The sequence below is a fragment of the Sinohyriopsis cumingii genome, chromosome 11, assembly GCF_028554795.1.
Source record: "Sinohyriopsis cumingii isolate HCF-2022 chromosome 11, ASM2855479v2, whole genome shotgun sequence".
NCBI lineage: Eukaryota > Metazoa > Mollusca > Bivalvia > Unionida > Unionidae > Sinohyriopsis > Sinohyriopsis cumingii.
In genome coordinates, this window is record NC_142971.1 from 5760815 (window position 1) to 5777478 (window position 16664).

General features: G+C 34.9%; 1 protein-coding gene across 2 annotated transcripts in view; it reads left to right on the forward strand.

The window, feature by feature from the left end:
* The window catches only part of LOC149787557 (nuclear receptor ROR-beta-like), a 135650-nt gene extending 126419 nt beyond the window's left edge, over window positions 1-9231 (forward strand). For both annotated transcript variants that reach the window (XM_089973703.1, XM_089973704.1), the window contains one exon: window positions 491-9231. In XM_089973703.1, the coding sequence (XP_089829829.1) occupies window positions 491-747 (257 nt within the window). In that variant the 3' untranslated portion in view covers window positions 748-9231. The remainder of the gene's footprint in view (window positions 1-490) is intronic.
* The last annotated feature ends 7433 nt before the right edge of the window (window positions 9232-16664 follow it).

A 16664-nucleotide genomic window follows, 5' to 3' on the forward strand; every position in this document is an offset into this window, starting at 1 on the left:
TGGGCCAGATATTATTACTAGTACTGGTGGAACATTGGCACACTGGTGTTCCAAAATGGGTCAGATATTGTTACTAGTACTGGTTGAACATTGGCACACTGGTGTTCCAAAATGGACCAGATATTCTTACTAGTATTGGTTGAAATATTGGCACCATGGTGTTTCAGAATGGGACAAATATTGGTATTAGTACTGGTCATGTTACAAAATGTGCCTGCTATTTAGTACTGGTTGAGATATTGGCACAGTGGTCAACAATTAAAAGGATATCATTAGTTTTAAGAATTTCCTTGCTTGAGGAAAATTTTTTCCTTTATTATTCTTTTTATTTTCAAGTAACATAAAACATGTAATCTTCAAAGCTGGCCTCCATTTTTACCCTCTGAAAGGAATGCAAATATGACCAAATAATGCCTTTACATTAATAGACTGGTCAGCTTCAGCTGTAATTTTTTTAAGAATAATAAGTGAAAATTTTCTCTACTTGCAGATCGATTCGCTCTGAAAAACCAAAAAGCTATTGAGAAGCTGCATGGACTTTTCTTACAGTCATTGTATATGTTAATCAAAAAGAATCATTCTAATCATGACAATTTGTTTGCCAAGTTGATGGGTACAATCCCTGTTTTCCGTCGCATAAATGAGAAACATTCAATGGCACTCAACAACCTGAAGATGCAGTCCATGGATGTAATGAAAGACTTTCCAGAGTTACACAAGGAAGTGTTTGACAACAGTTTTGAATAAAGTGTACACAAGGAAGTGTTTGACAATGGTTTGGAATAAAGTGTACACAAGGATCTCAGTACTAGGTTATATTAGCCAGACTGGTTGATGATTTTGAATCACATTAATTCCAGAAAGAGACTGGTTCTTCATCTTGTTTTTGATGTTGCATTAATGACTGATTTTTATGTTTGAAGAAGAAACTTCGTATCTGCATGCAGAATAAAATATATGTATATTGTACCAGTTTTGTTTTGTCAGTAGTTCTCAGGTCAAAGCCAAACTTGCTGATATTGCTATGTGATTGAATTGAGGTGATGAAGTTAGTGATGCTGTGTGTATAATTATTAGATGTCATAAATTGGGAAAGGCAAACCACAGTACATTTTGTGAGATGTAATGTAGTTGTGAAAACTGTTTTAGCACACTGTCTGATTGACTAAGGTTTTTTTTTAACATAAGCAAACATTAGTGCACATGGCCAATAACAGGTGTAAGTTTGCTACATTAAAATACAGCTATAACATAATGCATGTTTACTTGAATATTTTATATAACTGGGATCATACTGTCTCTGATACAACCCAAAAAAAAGTAAAACTGTTATCTTGTTTGTAGAAGGATGAATTCCTAGACTGGCTGAATGCATACCACTTACTAGGTATATGGTTTTATTCCATTGGCCTTGCTCTAGTGTTTTCAAGTCAGAAGGTCATTGCCTTATATATCCTTTTATTAAATGAGATTGTTTTCATTTGAAACATATGTACACTTCATGGCTGGAATGGGTTTTTATTGTGTAAATTTGCCACTTTCAACTGTATTTTTAGCCTACTTTTGGGGTGAGGAGGGGTTCTTTTGAAAACATGTTTTTAAATTGGTTTATGTGGCCATTACATAGGATAATGTTCTTCTCTACATATTTGATAATTCTACAAAACATTTGTGTTTGATGTCAAATGTCTTCACAATATGATAATTTGAGATGCTTTATTTTAGCTACTTTTCTTATGTGACCCTTAACAAAAGGTATAATAGTGGGAATTTTCTAAGGGCAATTATCATATAAATTAGTCCATCTCTGCTTTAGATTATTTCAGGACAACAACATAAACAGTGATTTAACCTCAAGCAAGACTGCAGGTCATTTGTTGTTGATCACTTGATCAATTTTCTGTGATCACCATTTGAAACAATTTTTAAGTAAACATGTACAGTCAGACATGTGTCCACTGACATACCAAGATAATACATTTTTTTTACTATTGCCAAATTCCACTGGTTTTTACATTTTTTAAATGAATGTCAATTAACACAGTTATGTTTTGATTGTTACTGTTTGTCGAGTTTGAACAAAATTAGTACACAGCTCATGGATAGCATATGTGTGATGAGAATCAAGATAGCTGCAGTTTCATAGTGTGTGTGTGTTTGTGTGTGCGATACATGACATAGTTTTAATTCCAAATGTAAAATGGCAAATAATTTGTGAGATATTTTGTACATAGACTTTTATATAAGTATATACAGTCCTGTAAATAGAAACTTGTTGCAACCTTACTTGCCACAGTGCCTAATCATAGAGTTGCAGTCCAAAGTAATGTCAGCAAAAACAATTTTCGTCCCTTGTTTCTAATTGAAATGGGTTATCTTATCACATGTCACAGCTCAACTGATAAGGGTATCTCAGTTTGAAGTATGTCTTCAGTTGGTATGATACATACTCCATGTGTCATAAGTCAGAGCCAACTGCAAACAGCTTAGAACTTGATTTGCCAGCACATTATGCAGTGGCAGATCAGGGTCTTTGTTGTTTGTGCTCTGATTTGTCTTTATAAACTGCATAGCCCAAATCTGCCATTGTATTATGTGTTGGCAGATCTGAGTCTATGCTTTGTGTAGTTGGATCCAGCTTATAAGCAACTGTATAAAGTGCTTTTGTTTCTTTTTAATATTTTTTATCATACCTCCAACCATATCTTTTGAGGTGGCATAATGTGTTGTCTGTGTCCAGTTGACCTGTCCCCTCACTTTGATAATTTTCATTTTGCTCAATAACTTCAATGGTCGTAATGGATAAAAGCCAAATCTGGTTACATTAAGAAGACCTCAAACAATTTTGATGTTCAATATTTTCTGGCAGAAGTTTGTTTTTCAAGTTATGGCCCTGCTTGACATAGAACTTTGCCCTTGAATTTCTGATTGAACCAAAATTCATAAAAGCATTTGCATTCAGAAGACATGAATCCAGTTGAATTCTTGCTTTTTTTGCATCAAAACATTTCACATTCATGATTCCAGTTTGATTTTAACTTTGCCCTTCAGTTGCATCAAATTTGCAATGCAATGAAATCATTTTTACTTTGAAGGACAGCTGAATTGAATATAACCTTACTCCTGAATGTTGAGATTATTCTTAAATGCAGGGCCCAATCTTTATTTTTATATATGTCATAGAAGAACATAAAAAATATGAGATGTTTCATTTTTTTATTTGTTTTTTAATTTATTTACTTGCCTCAGTTTTACTTACATAGACATTACATTAGGCATTTCATATCTACAGATCAAGATCTACTCATATCTACAGATCAGGGTCTGTTCCTAACCTTTATTTCATCTTTATTTATCTAAATTCAACTCCCACTCAGTTATAAACAGCATAAACCCATGTCAGCATTGGCATAATGTGCCAGACAGGTCGGTGCCACATGAAAGAAATCGGCAGCAAAACCAAAATGTCAAAACAATTCAAAATGACTGGAGATATAGCAAACCTGCTTTAGACAAACCCAACATAATACAATTAACCTGGATGTAGCAGCCAACTCCATATTTCAGACGGTTTTAGCCAGCCCCATCACTTTATATATAGTTAGCTGCTCAATTTTCACACAAGTTATCCAACTTTTAAAGATTTTCTGTTCTTAAATTTGTGTATGTATAAGTGCAAACATTTAATTGGATAGTTTCTCCAAACTGGATGTTTAGCTGAAGCTTGTCTTGTTATCATTGTATACAGTTATTAAATGCCATGCATATATTTTACATATTAAGTGGTTTGACATTTAAGTAAACTTTGCATTTATGTATCATTAAAAATCATTTGTGATATTAGATTTATATTTATATTGAGAATACCTTATTTTATTGCTATGAACTGATTAACAAACTTTAGTGCTGTTTCACAGCATACTTTAGGGTCATGCAAAAAAAACATTACTTTATTTCCTTGATTAAAAGATTGTATTTTAACGCTCATTGTCCCAGATTTATGTTTTTACTTTTTTTAGTGCCATTATTATACGGAGCTAAGTATGAGTCGTAATGAAAAAGTTCTGAATACAAGTGTGTTGTACAACAAAGTTCTTTATTAGTGAACTGTACATCAGTGCATGATTTTGGAGTACTCCCCTTGCAACGCTACACAGTTTCTCAATCTGATGATCCAACTGCATGGTGACTTTAAAATCATCCACCCTGCAGCGAATCTTTCATAACTAAAATCATTTGAAACAAAATAAAGGTTGTTTGGAGGATGTGGCAAAGTTTGGATGCTGTGCTCCTTCAGGAAATCTGTTACAGTGGCAGATTTATGTGCTGATGCATTGGCCAAGAGTATATGGATACCTTGGGTGCCATTGTTCAACAGCATAGTTTGTTGGTGTTCCACAACTTTTGGCAACACTTTAAAGGAATAAAACTGACCAGTGACAGGCACTATGGCAACAGGTCTTTTGCAGTGAACTAAAATGCATATAAAATTAATGTGACAGTCCAGGTAAGTCAAACCCGATTTTGTTGTTTGCTGATTTTCTCTGATTCAAACTCAGTCGAGTTTTTCAATGAAGTTTCATCACCATTGATGATCTCATTCAGATATCTCAGTTTGGTGAGAGCTGTTGGGCAATATCATTTCAAGCCTGTTGTGTCTTTTTTATCAGCCATCTACAAATGCAGGACCCATCTTGCACCAGTATTTCTGAGCTTCAAATGATTTTTCATTTTATCAAAAGCAGCTGGCAAAAAATGCGAATGATAATAGAAATATTGTATGCTATGTCTCAAGTATCCACATTTATAGCCTTCTTCACAGCAGCCACTTCTCACTTGCCAGTTATAAACATGTCTTCCAGCTTGTGAGTCATCTTCCTGCAATTTGAAATGGTGAAACCATTTGATATTTGTAAGATATCACAGAGAATTACATCAAAAAACTGCATCCATGTTGGCCTTGATATCAAATTACCATAAGAGTACCCTGATTTATACTGTACATTCTTCACTCCATAGCAGAATTTTTGTCAGACGTTTTGACTTCTCTTCGTTGCTTCATGACGCACATGCAGCAGCAGATCATTTTATAGAATCTTGATTGCCTATTGATTGGCCTTAAAATTACTGACAGGTCCAGAGAGAAAAAAATTGCAACAAAATATTCCAAACTTTCACTTACCCCTCGCATTGTGTGTAGCTTGCATTGTCTACATGTCAGTTCAGAGTGTAGAGATAACAAGACCTGTGCTCTAAACATGTCCACCTGGAAACATTGTACACCTGATCTTGCAGTTCACAAAACACAGCTGAGAGTTTTAATTATTTTATTTATTTTGTTTTAATTGGGAGAAAAAATTCTTCTCTTGTATCTCTTAAATGATATACTGCTGTCAGATTGGGTTCTGGGATTTGTCATATTCTGGTCAGTTTTTTTAATAACACCAAGGTGTATTTTATGAATAGATGAAGACGTTGAATGGTGTAAGCAATTTGTAAATGCTGTTGAAATGATCTGAGAACAAGAACACTAATGGTTAAGTACTTTATCATATTTAAAGCTGGTTTTGATTATATACTTTTTAAATTATTTCATAGTTTGATAATATAATCTTCTTCCTTATGATGCATTATTATTGTCTCTGCAAGTGATACATTTTACAACATCTTGAATTTAGAAAAAAAATGAAAATTTAAATTCCAATATCATTCAACTTATTCATTCCTAACTTACTGGTAGGTTTTTTGCTACAAACGGCAATATATGCTTCCATTTAATCATTTCTGTGTAAATTAAATTTTAATATTTCTTAGATTTGTAAGGTATCTCATTTTGCAGCAAAACAAAACTGTATTATTTTGACATGTTTATGAATAATTCTGAATAATGAAGTTCAAAATTTAGGAATTTGTTGGCTGCATTGACCTGATTTACATATTCTTGCTGTGTAAGAAAATGATTTATGACAAGAATACTCATAAAAATCAATTTGTTATTGAATAATTAATAAACATTAATAATTAATAATTAATAAACATTTACCTGATTTTGTTTTCACTGGAACTTTTGTGAATAGACATTTTCATTGTTGAGCTCACTTTAATGTTTATTGAGGTATATTCATCACTTTTCCTACATTTACAGTATCGACACAAGATTACAGCTTCGGTTCAGATTTTTCTATTTGCATGTTTAATTGTTCTCTTACTTGGCATGAATCACTATTAAGTGAAGATGATACATTCTATGACATATTCTGTGAAGTTCAGTTGTAGAAGATTTGGGTTGTGGCTCTCTATCTAGTTCTTTTCAGTTAGTTCTATTGGTCATTGACTGGAGGAGCTGATGGGATGTGTCATTTGACATCCATCTGCTAGCACAAGTTTACTATTGCTACGCCTCCTAAACCCCTTTGAGGATTACCATGAAACTTTACAAGAATATTCACCCCTCGATTTAGTTGGTCCTAGACGAAACATCAAAATATGGCTACCACTGTGGCTAATTGTCCTGAATGGGATGGTCATATCAGTCTTATGTTTTCATTTGATGTCTAGTTGGTCCTGAATAAAAATGGTGCTGATGTAACATCCAAAATTGCCACCACAGCAGCCATCTTGACAGTCTTATCACTACTCCTTCTGAATGGATGGTCAGATCAGCACTGGTTTCATGTTAGAAGATTTCTTATGATATTTAGTTGGTCATAAATGAAAATAGTGCTGATTTTGAAATTCAGTATTGTCACCACAGCAAATCTTGTTATTGAAAAGAAAGTTATATTGATGAGTGGTTATGATATCCAGTTGATTGTAAATGAACATGGGGCTGATTTGAAATCCAATATGGCCATATGGTGGCCATCTTCAAAATCTTATCACTACTACTTCTAATAGGAGATTTTTTGTAAGAGTCTCATGATGTCTTGTTGGTCCTAAATGAAAATGGTACTGATTTGAAGTCTAGTATGGTCACTGCAGGAGCCATTTAAAAATCTTTTTAGCTCTACTCCTCCTGAACAGTTATATTAACATGGGGGTTTCACTACAAGACTTCTTATGATGTCTAAGTCCTAAATGAAAATGGTGCAGATCTGGGGTCTAATATGGCTGCCACAGTGTCCAGTTTGTCCTAAATGAAAATGGTGCAATCTGACAGATAGTATGTCCTCCATAGAGGAGTTTTGACACTCAACAAGGAAGAAATTGGGTTATCTTGGATTCCTGGAAATTTCATTTTGCCCATTAGAGCATCAGTCCCATCAAGTGACTCTAATTTGCTATATTTCCTTGACAGCCTTTCATCACATGTGGCATTAAATCATTATTTGACAACCTTTCATCATATGTGGCGTTAAATCATTATTTGACAGCCTTTCATCATATGTGGCGTTAAATCATTATTTGACAGCCTTTCATCATATGTGGCGTTAAATCATTATTTGACAGCCTTTCATCATATGTGGCGTTAAATCATTATTTGACAGCCTTTCATCATATGTGGCGTTAAATCATTATTTGACAGCCTTTCATCATATGTGGCGTTAAATCATTATTTGACAGCCTTTCATCATATGTGGCATTAAATCATTATTTGACAGCCTTTCATCATATGTGGCGTTAAATCATTATTTGACAGCTTTCATCATATGTGGCGTTAAATCATTATTTGACAGCCTTTCATCATATGTGGCGTTAAATCATTATTTGACAGCCTTTCATCATATGTGGCGTTAAATCATTATTTGACAGCCTTTCATCATATGTGGCATTAAATCATTATTTGACAGCCTTTCATCATATGTGGCGTTAAATCATTATTTGACAGCCTTTCATCATATGTGGCGCTAAATCATTATTTGACAGCCTTTCATCATATGTGGCGTTAAATCATTATTTATGAAGATGAGACCATTTATTCTCTGGCAAGATTACTCAACCCTTTGACCTGTCAAGGTCACAGTTGAAGAAAATTTGCATTAACATTTTTTTCTAGTTGTTTATAATTCTTAAATCTCTTCATGGATTTTCTTTATACTTGGACTGAATCGTGAAGCAAAGACAATTCATTCAGTGACATGCACACTTGCCCCTTTCACCTTGGAGTCAATGGTCATATAAAATCTGTGATACAGTTAGGGTTTTTTTGTTTTATTTGCTCATATTTCCTACAACCCTGATGGATTTTCTTCATTCTCCAACACAATTGCATGCCCCCAAGAACTGTGGGTTCAAGGTTACAGTCATTGAAAATTTACATTCATGGTTATACTGGAGGGGAGAGCTTATATTTCCTAAACCACTTAATGGATTTTCTTCATTCATGCAGTGAAATATTATGAAGGTAAAAAAGTTAATTCTGCAACATGTAGTTTCACCACTTTGATCATAGTAACAGTCGCAGAAAATTTGCATTCAGTTTCGTCTTTTCCTTACATTTATGAAACCCCTTGATAGATTTTGCTTATACAGTGCATGAATCACTATGAAGCAAAAGGCAATTCATTCTTCGACATGATCACTCAACCTTTTGACCTTGGGTCAAGGTCACAGGTTGCAGCAATACTTTGTGGGCTCAACATGCCATGAAGGTCACTTCATTATAGTCATCATAATTTCTTGTTAGATATATAGTATGGTCCCTCGTGTTTCCAAATGGAAGCTGAAAATGACTGAATTATAGAGACAAATTTCCACAATGAGTCAAATAGAAGTTGATGCAAGTACCAGGATACTGAAAATAGGGTCATAGAGTATTGGATTTATTACCCAAATTAATTCATTGTATATACAGCGAAACCCATCAGTGCAAAAAAATAAAGATATTTCAAAACTATTTTCTGTGTGGATGGATGAATTTTATAGTATTTAAATTTGTAATATAAAAATGAAATTAAAAGCAGTGTTCATATATATTTATCATGTGTGAGCATGTGTCATTTATATACAAGGGTCAGCTGATAATGATTTAAGGTAGCTAGTTTGACACTCATGTCCCAAGGAATTGATTATGTACAATGGCTTGTGTCAAAAAGAATAGCTGATACCTTTGGAACAAGCTCCATTTGTTTCCTTATTGTCAGTTTGTTCCTACTTTAATTTGTAATTACTATAGTACTGTGTGAGGTGTTCAACAAGGAGAACTGAATACTCTTTTATCATTATCTGTACAATCATTTTTACTTCGCTGATGTCATTATCATATGCCAAAAATAAAAGCAAAATTCAGTATTATGTCTTTGGATTTTTACCTTTTACAACTGTCTATCACACACACACACTTATTCATGCTCCATTTTATTTAAGGATGTTGATGTTTTTCCTCAATATCAGAGTTCCCACACACTCCTAATTTTTATGCAGGTTCTGAAATCCAATTAGAATTTAATTCAGTTATTGTTGTAGGGTGTAACGCCATTTTTCAGCACATGATTGGCTATACATGGTGACCAGTATTAATGGTGGAGGAAGAACCCGGGAAATCCCTGGAAAGAACCACTGACCCTCGAGAAGGTACTGGCAAGCTTTCTCACATACCCACATTGGCCAATTCCAAGACTTGAACCCACATAGGTGAGATGGCAGTGATCCATAACGGAGAGCACTTTCGGCCACTCAGGGCCCCATTTTGATTAGTGAAAATATCCAGAAACCTCCTTGAAATTTATTTTTTGTAGGTCGTAAAATGTCCTGAAATTTGATATTGAAGGGCCAAACTAAACATTTTGATAGAAAAAATATTTTTCCATTGATTTTGCAACATTTATCATATTACATTGGTGGCCATGGCTGAGTTTGGTAACTGACATTATTGCACACATGCTTTATCATTTGTATACATGCACAGTCATCAATTTCCTTTTTCTGCATGGCAAGTTCCTTTATTATTAAATCCTGATTTTTTTAAATAAATATTTAAAATTCCAGACTATAAAACAATCTTCAGAGATGCATGGTTAGAAGATGCGCATTTTCATGGACAGCTTAATCGAGAAACCTTTTTGAAATTCAAAATTTTCTATGAAATATGTTCAAAGTATATCATTTCCAACATGGGAGAGTCTGCCTTGACATCACATATGCAATCAGAGACACACAACAGAAAGAGTGGCAAACTGTCAACTGCTGTATTGTTTCTTTTAATCAAAGTTATCACTTTAAAAATGATGCTTGAAATTGGACATTTTCTCTTTAAAATCTGGAAAATAAAAATCATTTTGGTGCAGAAACCTGATATGGCTACATTACATACTACCAGTATTCCATTATATGATTTGCATCATCAGTCTTCTCCTTTCAAACAATCCATGTTCTTTTTGAGGAATGATAACATGCATATTAATGAGGTGATCTTGCATATATATGTAACTGATTGAGCTTCTTACCAGTTGAGAAACTATTCTGACCTAATTTCAATATATCTTTGCAAATAGACTTATATTGTCTACATGTTGCTCAATTTTGTACCACTCGAGAGACCATATATCACTAACATTAATGAAATGACCTTGCAGCTGAACTTGTCTACCAGCTGCTCTTTTTATGAGATTTTGATAGAACATACTAAATAGTTAATATTATATAAATCGTGGATTATTTTGATTAGGAGCAAGATCTGTGCCTGTTAATGAGGTAATCTTGTCTCTGATTGGCTAAGCTTATTACTACTTTGGAGTCTGAATTCCAATCAGATTTTGCTACAGCTACTATAAGCTTATATTACTAATGTCATAGGTTCTAAAAGTGAGATCGGTGCTTATATGTTACTGAGATACCCTTACATCTGATTGGTTTAACTTATTACCTATTTCAAGGTCTTCATTTCTGATCTAGTTTTTGTTATATAAAATTTGGTGAATGGGTTTATATTGTCCAGATTTGGGTGAGCAAGACATTATGCATATTAAATAACTTTTGTATCAGAATATAATATAAAAAAACAAATTCAACTTGACAAATAAACAAAAATTTAAAGATAGGTTACGTTCATACAACACTACATGTCTGTTTAGTGAAATGGTTAACTGTTAAGTTAAATAATCCATGTAAGCAATATTTACCCACTGGCACCTCTTGGTTTGGGACTTTGCTTCCCTCATTACATATTCAGAGGTAAATTACAGCTGATTTTAAATTTATTATTTCCTTCAAATAAATTTTCACAAACATTTTTAATTGTAATATTCACAAATGAAGATTTCATGAGTTTCTGCTTCATTCGTTAATTTCATTTCATGATATTTTAGTTTGAAAAAAATGTAAGCTTCTATTGCAGACAAAAAAAAAGGCAAAGTCCAAAAATCCAATAGGTTACAAATGATTAATGATTAGTGGTAGTTGTAGCTATACGGTTTAACAGCACATCAGCACAATAATGGCTATATGGTGCTGATTAAAAATAAGGCTCTAAAGGCACCAAAAGATAAAAATAAAACAAAAACCTTAAAATATGAGGTCAGAATTTTATATTTTGTTCTATATAAATGGCAATTCCTCAAAATGTCAAAACTTTTCTCTGGATTCACATGAAAAATCTTCTGGCTCACAGGGTGAAAGTCGACGCACTCAACCAGAATGTGTGCCACAGTAGACACTAGTAGGGTATTCTTGTTGTAGGGTTTAACGCCATTTTTCAGCACACGATAGGCTATACAAGGTGGCCAGTATTAATGGTGGAGGAAGAACCCGGGACATAGGTCAGTCACCTGACCAGCCTGACAAGTTTTTCTCTCCTGTGACATACAGTTTGAGATATAAAATCAAGCTTCTTACATACCTAGAAGTTCTGTGAAATTTGCTGTTAAAAAAATGCATTTAACTAGTATATTGGATCTGTGAAACACGAGTATACCATGCTCCAATTACTAAAATACATCGGACTCGATGCTAATTGACAATTAAGAGTGATCACAACTTACACAGATGAAGATTTAACTAGAAACTATATTGGTTCAGAGGTTAGTTGGCCTGAAAGTCACTGGGGAGTATCTGAAAATTTTAGTTTTATGGGGTTATCAGTTCACTGAATTTATCGTTACTTGAGCCCAAAAAGAAGACGTTATAAAGTGTTTCCTCTGCATAAAAGTACAGTGTATATATATATATATATATATATATATATATATATATATATATATATATATATAAACAAACAAACATCTACTGCCATTCAATTTGAAAGCATATGTGTGATAATTAAAACTTAACTGAATCTACATGTGATTCTATGTTATTGTTATTTCCTTTGCTTGGCATCTGGCCATTTATTGATTATCTTGCTATATCATCTGAAAGAGATTTGGTTGTATATAATTTATTCCAATGTGTAATAGGCACTCATAATGGAACATTTGTTTCAGTTTGTTTTGGAGGGGGGTGCAGTTGACTGGAATAGGATTTATTGAAATGAAGCAAGACAGATTTGGGACCAGAATAATTACTGAGTTTTAAAGGGATCTTGGTTCACCAAGGTTTCAGTCTTCATAGGTTTATGTATACAGGTAATCATAAATCTGATGGTAAATATAGATGTCACACAAGGTAAATATTATGCAATAAAACGTGAACTGGCCCCCATAATAGGTTGTTCAGCCTGAAAGAGAACCACTCTTCACACAATGCAACTGTTGCAAGTGTGTATTTTGGATTTTTAACATAGCTTTAACAAATTTTCAGTCATATTGCTGCGATGTCTGCAGTGTGGCAGTTTATATCATACATGCCAACCCCTGGTGAGGAAAAAGTGTAATCCAAGCAGAAAAAGAGTAATCCATATATAACATAATAAAATTCAATGAGCATATGTACATAACGATTTATTTACCCTTCTGGTCTTTTAACATCAACAACTGTTTCACATTTTCATATATATCACTTTGAGCATTAAAAAACAATAGTCTCTCATACTGCATTTCAAAACACTTTGTACCAGCCGAGATTATGAATGTTTTGCACACCAGTAGAGAACCATGTTACAGAGCCTGGATCTAAATTCAGTTTTTATTTTTGTTAACAATACTGAGCAATCTCTCACATTCAGCATTAGAATGGTAAAGACCCAATATTCCTTTCATAATCTGACAAAGAAGAGGAAATATATATCTTCCAGTTATTGGATCTTTTAGCTGGGAAATAAGGTGCCATTGCACATTAACTCTGTCCACATGAATTACATTGTCAGGTAGAATGCCAAGTTGATACTTCATGGGTTCTCTTTCTAATTTATCAGTAGTCTTCCTGCAGCAAGGTGCATCATATGACAGGGACAACCTGATATGTACACTGATGGAGACATTTTTCAAAATATGAATGCGGCTCCTTCATGAATTCCAGCCATCACCGATGCATTATCAAACGAAAACTCCATACAATTCTGCCAACTTATGTTTATTCAAAGCATTATCAAGCAAATAAAAAATGTTTTCTCCAGTGGAATCTACTGTTAATTCTGGTAATGAAACAAGAGCACTCTGCCCTTTTCGTTGCCAAAGTCACTTACACAGACTGGGTACAACTTTTTGTCATCATAATCACTGCTCCTGTCTGTTGTAATACCAAATGGCCCAATTTTCATTTTCATGGCTTCTGCAATTTGAAGCAAATTATCTTCTGCTAAACACCTAACAATATTAGATGATTTTGTTCTTGCAGATGCATATTTTCTGCAATTTTGGGATCAGAAAACATCTGTTTGAACAAAGAACCAATGTAGTCTTCTACTGGTAGGGGTAGCCTGTGTTCTATTAAGTACTTGGTAAAAAATGCCTCTGCATTTATTAGTTCTGCTTTAAAAGAGAAATTACAAGTTACCTTAGTATTGGAGTTTGTAAACCGAACTAATTCAGGGTTTCATTATTTTACCATCATGACCAATATTAAAATCCTTTCCACACAGCCTGCAGTGGGCGTGAAGCTGCCTTAGAATGGAATGCTGTATTGTATAATTCATGTATTCATCTTTGAATCGTTTTTCATCTTTTTCTAACCCATCTGTGAAATTATTTGAAAAACATTTTTGCTCTAACACACACATCTACTAGAAAAAATCTGACTTAACTTTTAGTGCCAAATACCTACATTCTGGTTCTGTATCAGATATGAATTAGAAAAAATTCTGCAAGCAAAGATTAAAAATCAGAAAACCAGTTTGTTCTCTCCTAAGCCATACAGCTGCTATAAACAGAAACTGAGGTCAAACATTTGAAAGTAAAACCAGCATGTCTCTTGGGAGTAGGGCAGCTGCTATAAATAGAACATAATACTGTTGTCAGGAAAGTGCATGCAAGGACATACAAGTGTACTCTTATGTCGTAGTTATGCAGAAGCCATCTCTTTTGAAATATATTCTGAAAGATTATTGGGATATTATTAAAAATAAGAAAACAAAATTATGAATGTTTTTAGGAGGGAGACATACGAAAACACATAATCGTGTAATCATGTACATTAACATGCAAGGTTTAATTTAGTGGGGAAAAAAGTGTAATGATTATGTCAAAAGCACAATGGTTGGCATGTATGTTTTATAGTGATGTCTAGCACTGGGGCATCATGCTGCAGACATGTAGCATAATGTCCCACCCAGTCACATTATCCTGACACCAGGCCAGCCAGTCCTAACACTAACCTCTTAATGCTGAGGACCAAGCAAGGCAACTGTTGGTACCATTTTTATAAGTCTTTTGTATGACTCTGCAAGGGTTCAAACCTGCGACCTCCTGCATCCAAAGCGGATGCTCGAACCACTAGGCCACCGGAGCATTACAACTGTTGCAAGTTGCACATGTAAACATTGCTCAGACATTAATTTTCAGACAGATTATATGCATATTTTGCAATTCAACTATCTTGTTCATGCTGAGCTGAGCAAATCCCATAGAACAACATTCTGGACTATTCATATCTGAAATTGGTAAAGTAAAGTTTGTAAATTAAAGACGGAACAATTCAAGTCAGTTCTAGACCTCTGTGTGTACGGCAGAGTATATGCATGACACTAGCAAGCATGTGTAGCACAGTATATGCATGACACTAGCAAGCATGTGTAGCACAGTATATGCATGACACTAGCCAGCATGTGTAGCACAGTATATGCATGACACTAGCCAGCATGTGTAGCACAGTATATGCATGACACTAGCCAGCATGTGTAGCACAGTATATGCATGACACTAGCCAGCATGTGTAACACATTATATGCATGACACTAGCCAGCATGTGTAACACAGTATATGCATGACACTAGCCAGCATGTGTAGCACATTATATGCATGACACTAGCCAGCATGTGCAGCACAGTATATGCATGACACTAGCCAGCATGTGTAACACATTATATGCATGACACTAGCCAGCATGTGTAACACATTATATGCATGACACTAGCCAGCATGTGTAACACATTATATGCATGACACTAGCCAGCATGTGCAGCACAGTATATGCATGACACTAGCCAGCATGTGTAACACATTATATGCATGACACTAGCCAGCATGTGTAACACATTATATGCATGACACTAGCCAGCATGAGTAGCACAGTATATGCATGATACTAGCAAGCATGTGTAGCACAGTATATGCATGACATTAGCCAGCATGTGTAGCACAGTATATGCATGACACTAGCCAGCATGTGTAACACAGTATATGCATGACACTAGCAAGCATGTGTAGCACAGTATATGCATGACACTAGCCAGCATGTGTAGCACAGTATATGTATGACACTAGCCAGCATGTGTAGCACAGCATATGCATGACACTAGCAAGCATGTGTAGCACAGTATATGCATGACACTAGCAAGCATGTGTAGCACAGTATATGCATGACACTAGCAAGCATGTGTAGCACAGTATATGCATGACACTAGCAAGCATGTGTAGCACAGTATATGCATGACACTAGCCAGCATGTGTAGCACAGTATATGCATGACACTAGCCAGCATGTGTAGCACAGTATATGCATGACACTAGCCAGCATGTGTAGCACAGTATATGCATGACACTAGCCAGCATGTGTAGCACAGTATATGCATGACACTAGCAAGCATGTGTAGCACAGTATATGCATGACACTAGCAAGCATGTGTAGCACAGTATATGCATGACACTAGCAAGCATGTGTAGCACAGTATATGCATGACACTAGCAAGCATGTGTAGCACAGTATATGCATGACACTAGCAAGCATGTGTAGCACAGTATATGCATGACACTAGCCAGCATGTGTAGCACAGTATATGTAGGACATTAGCAAGCATGTGTAGCACAGTATATGCATGGCACTAGCCAGCATGTGTAGCACAGTATATGCATGACACTAGCCAGCATGTGTAGCACATTATATGCATGACACTAGCAAGCATGTGTAGCAGATTATATGCATGACATTAGCAAGCATGTGTAGCACAGTATATGCATGACACTAGCAAGCATGTGTAGCACAGTATATGCATGACACTAGCAAGCATGTGTAGCACAGTATATGCATGACACTAGCAAGCATGTGTAGCACAGTATATGCATGACACTAGCCAGCATGTGTAGCACATTATATGCATGACACTAGCAAGCATGTGTAGCACAGTATATGTAGGACATTAGCAAGCATGTGTAGCACAGTATATGCATGGCACTAGCAAGCATGTGTAGCACAGTA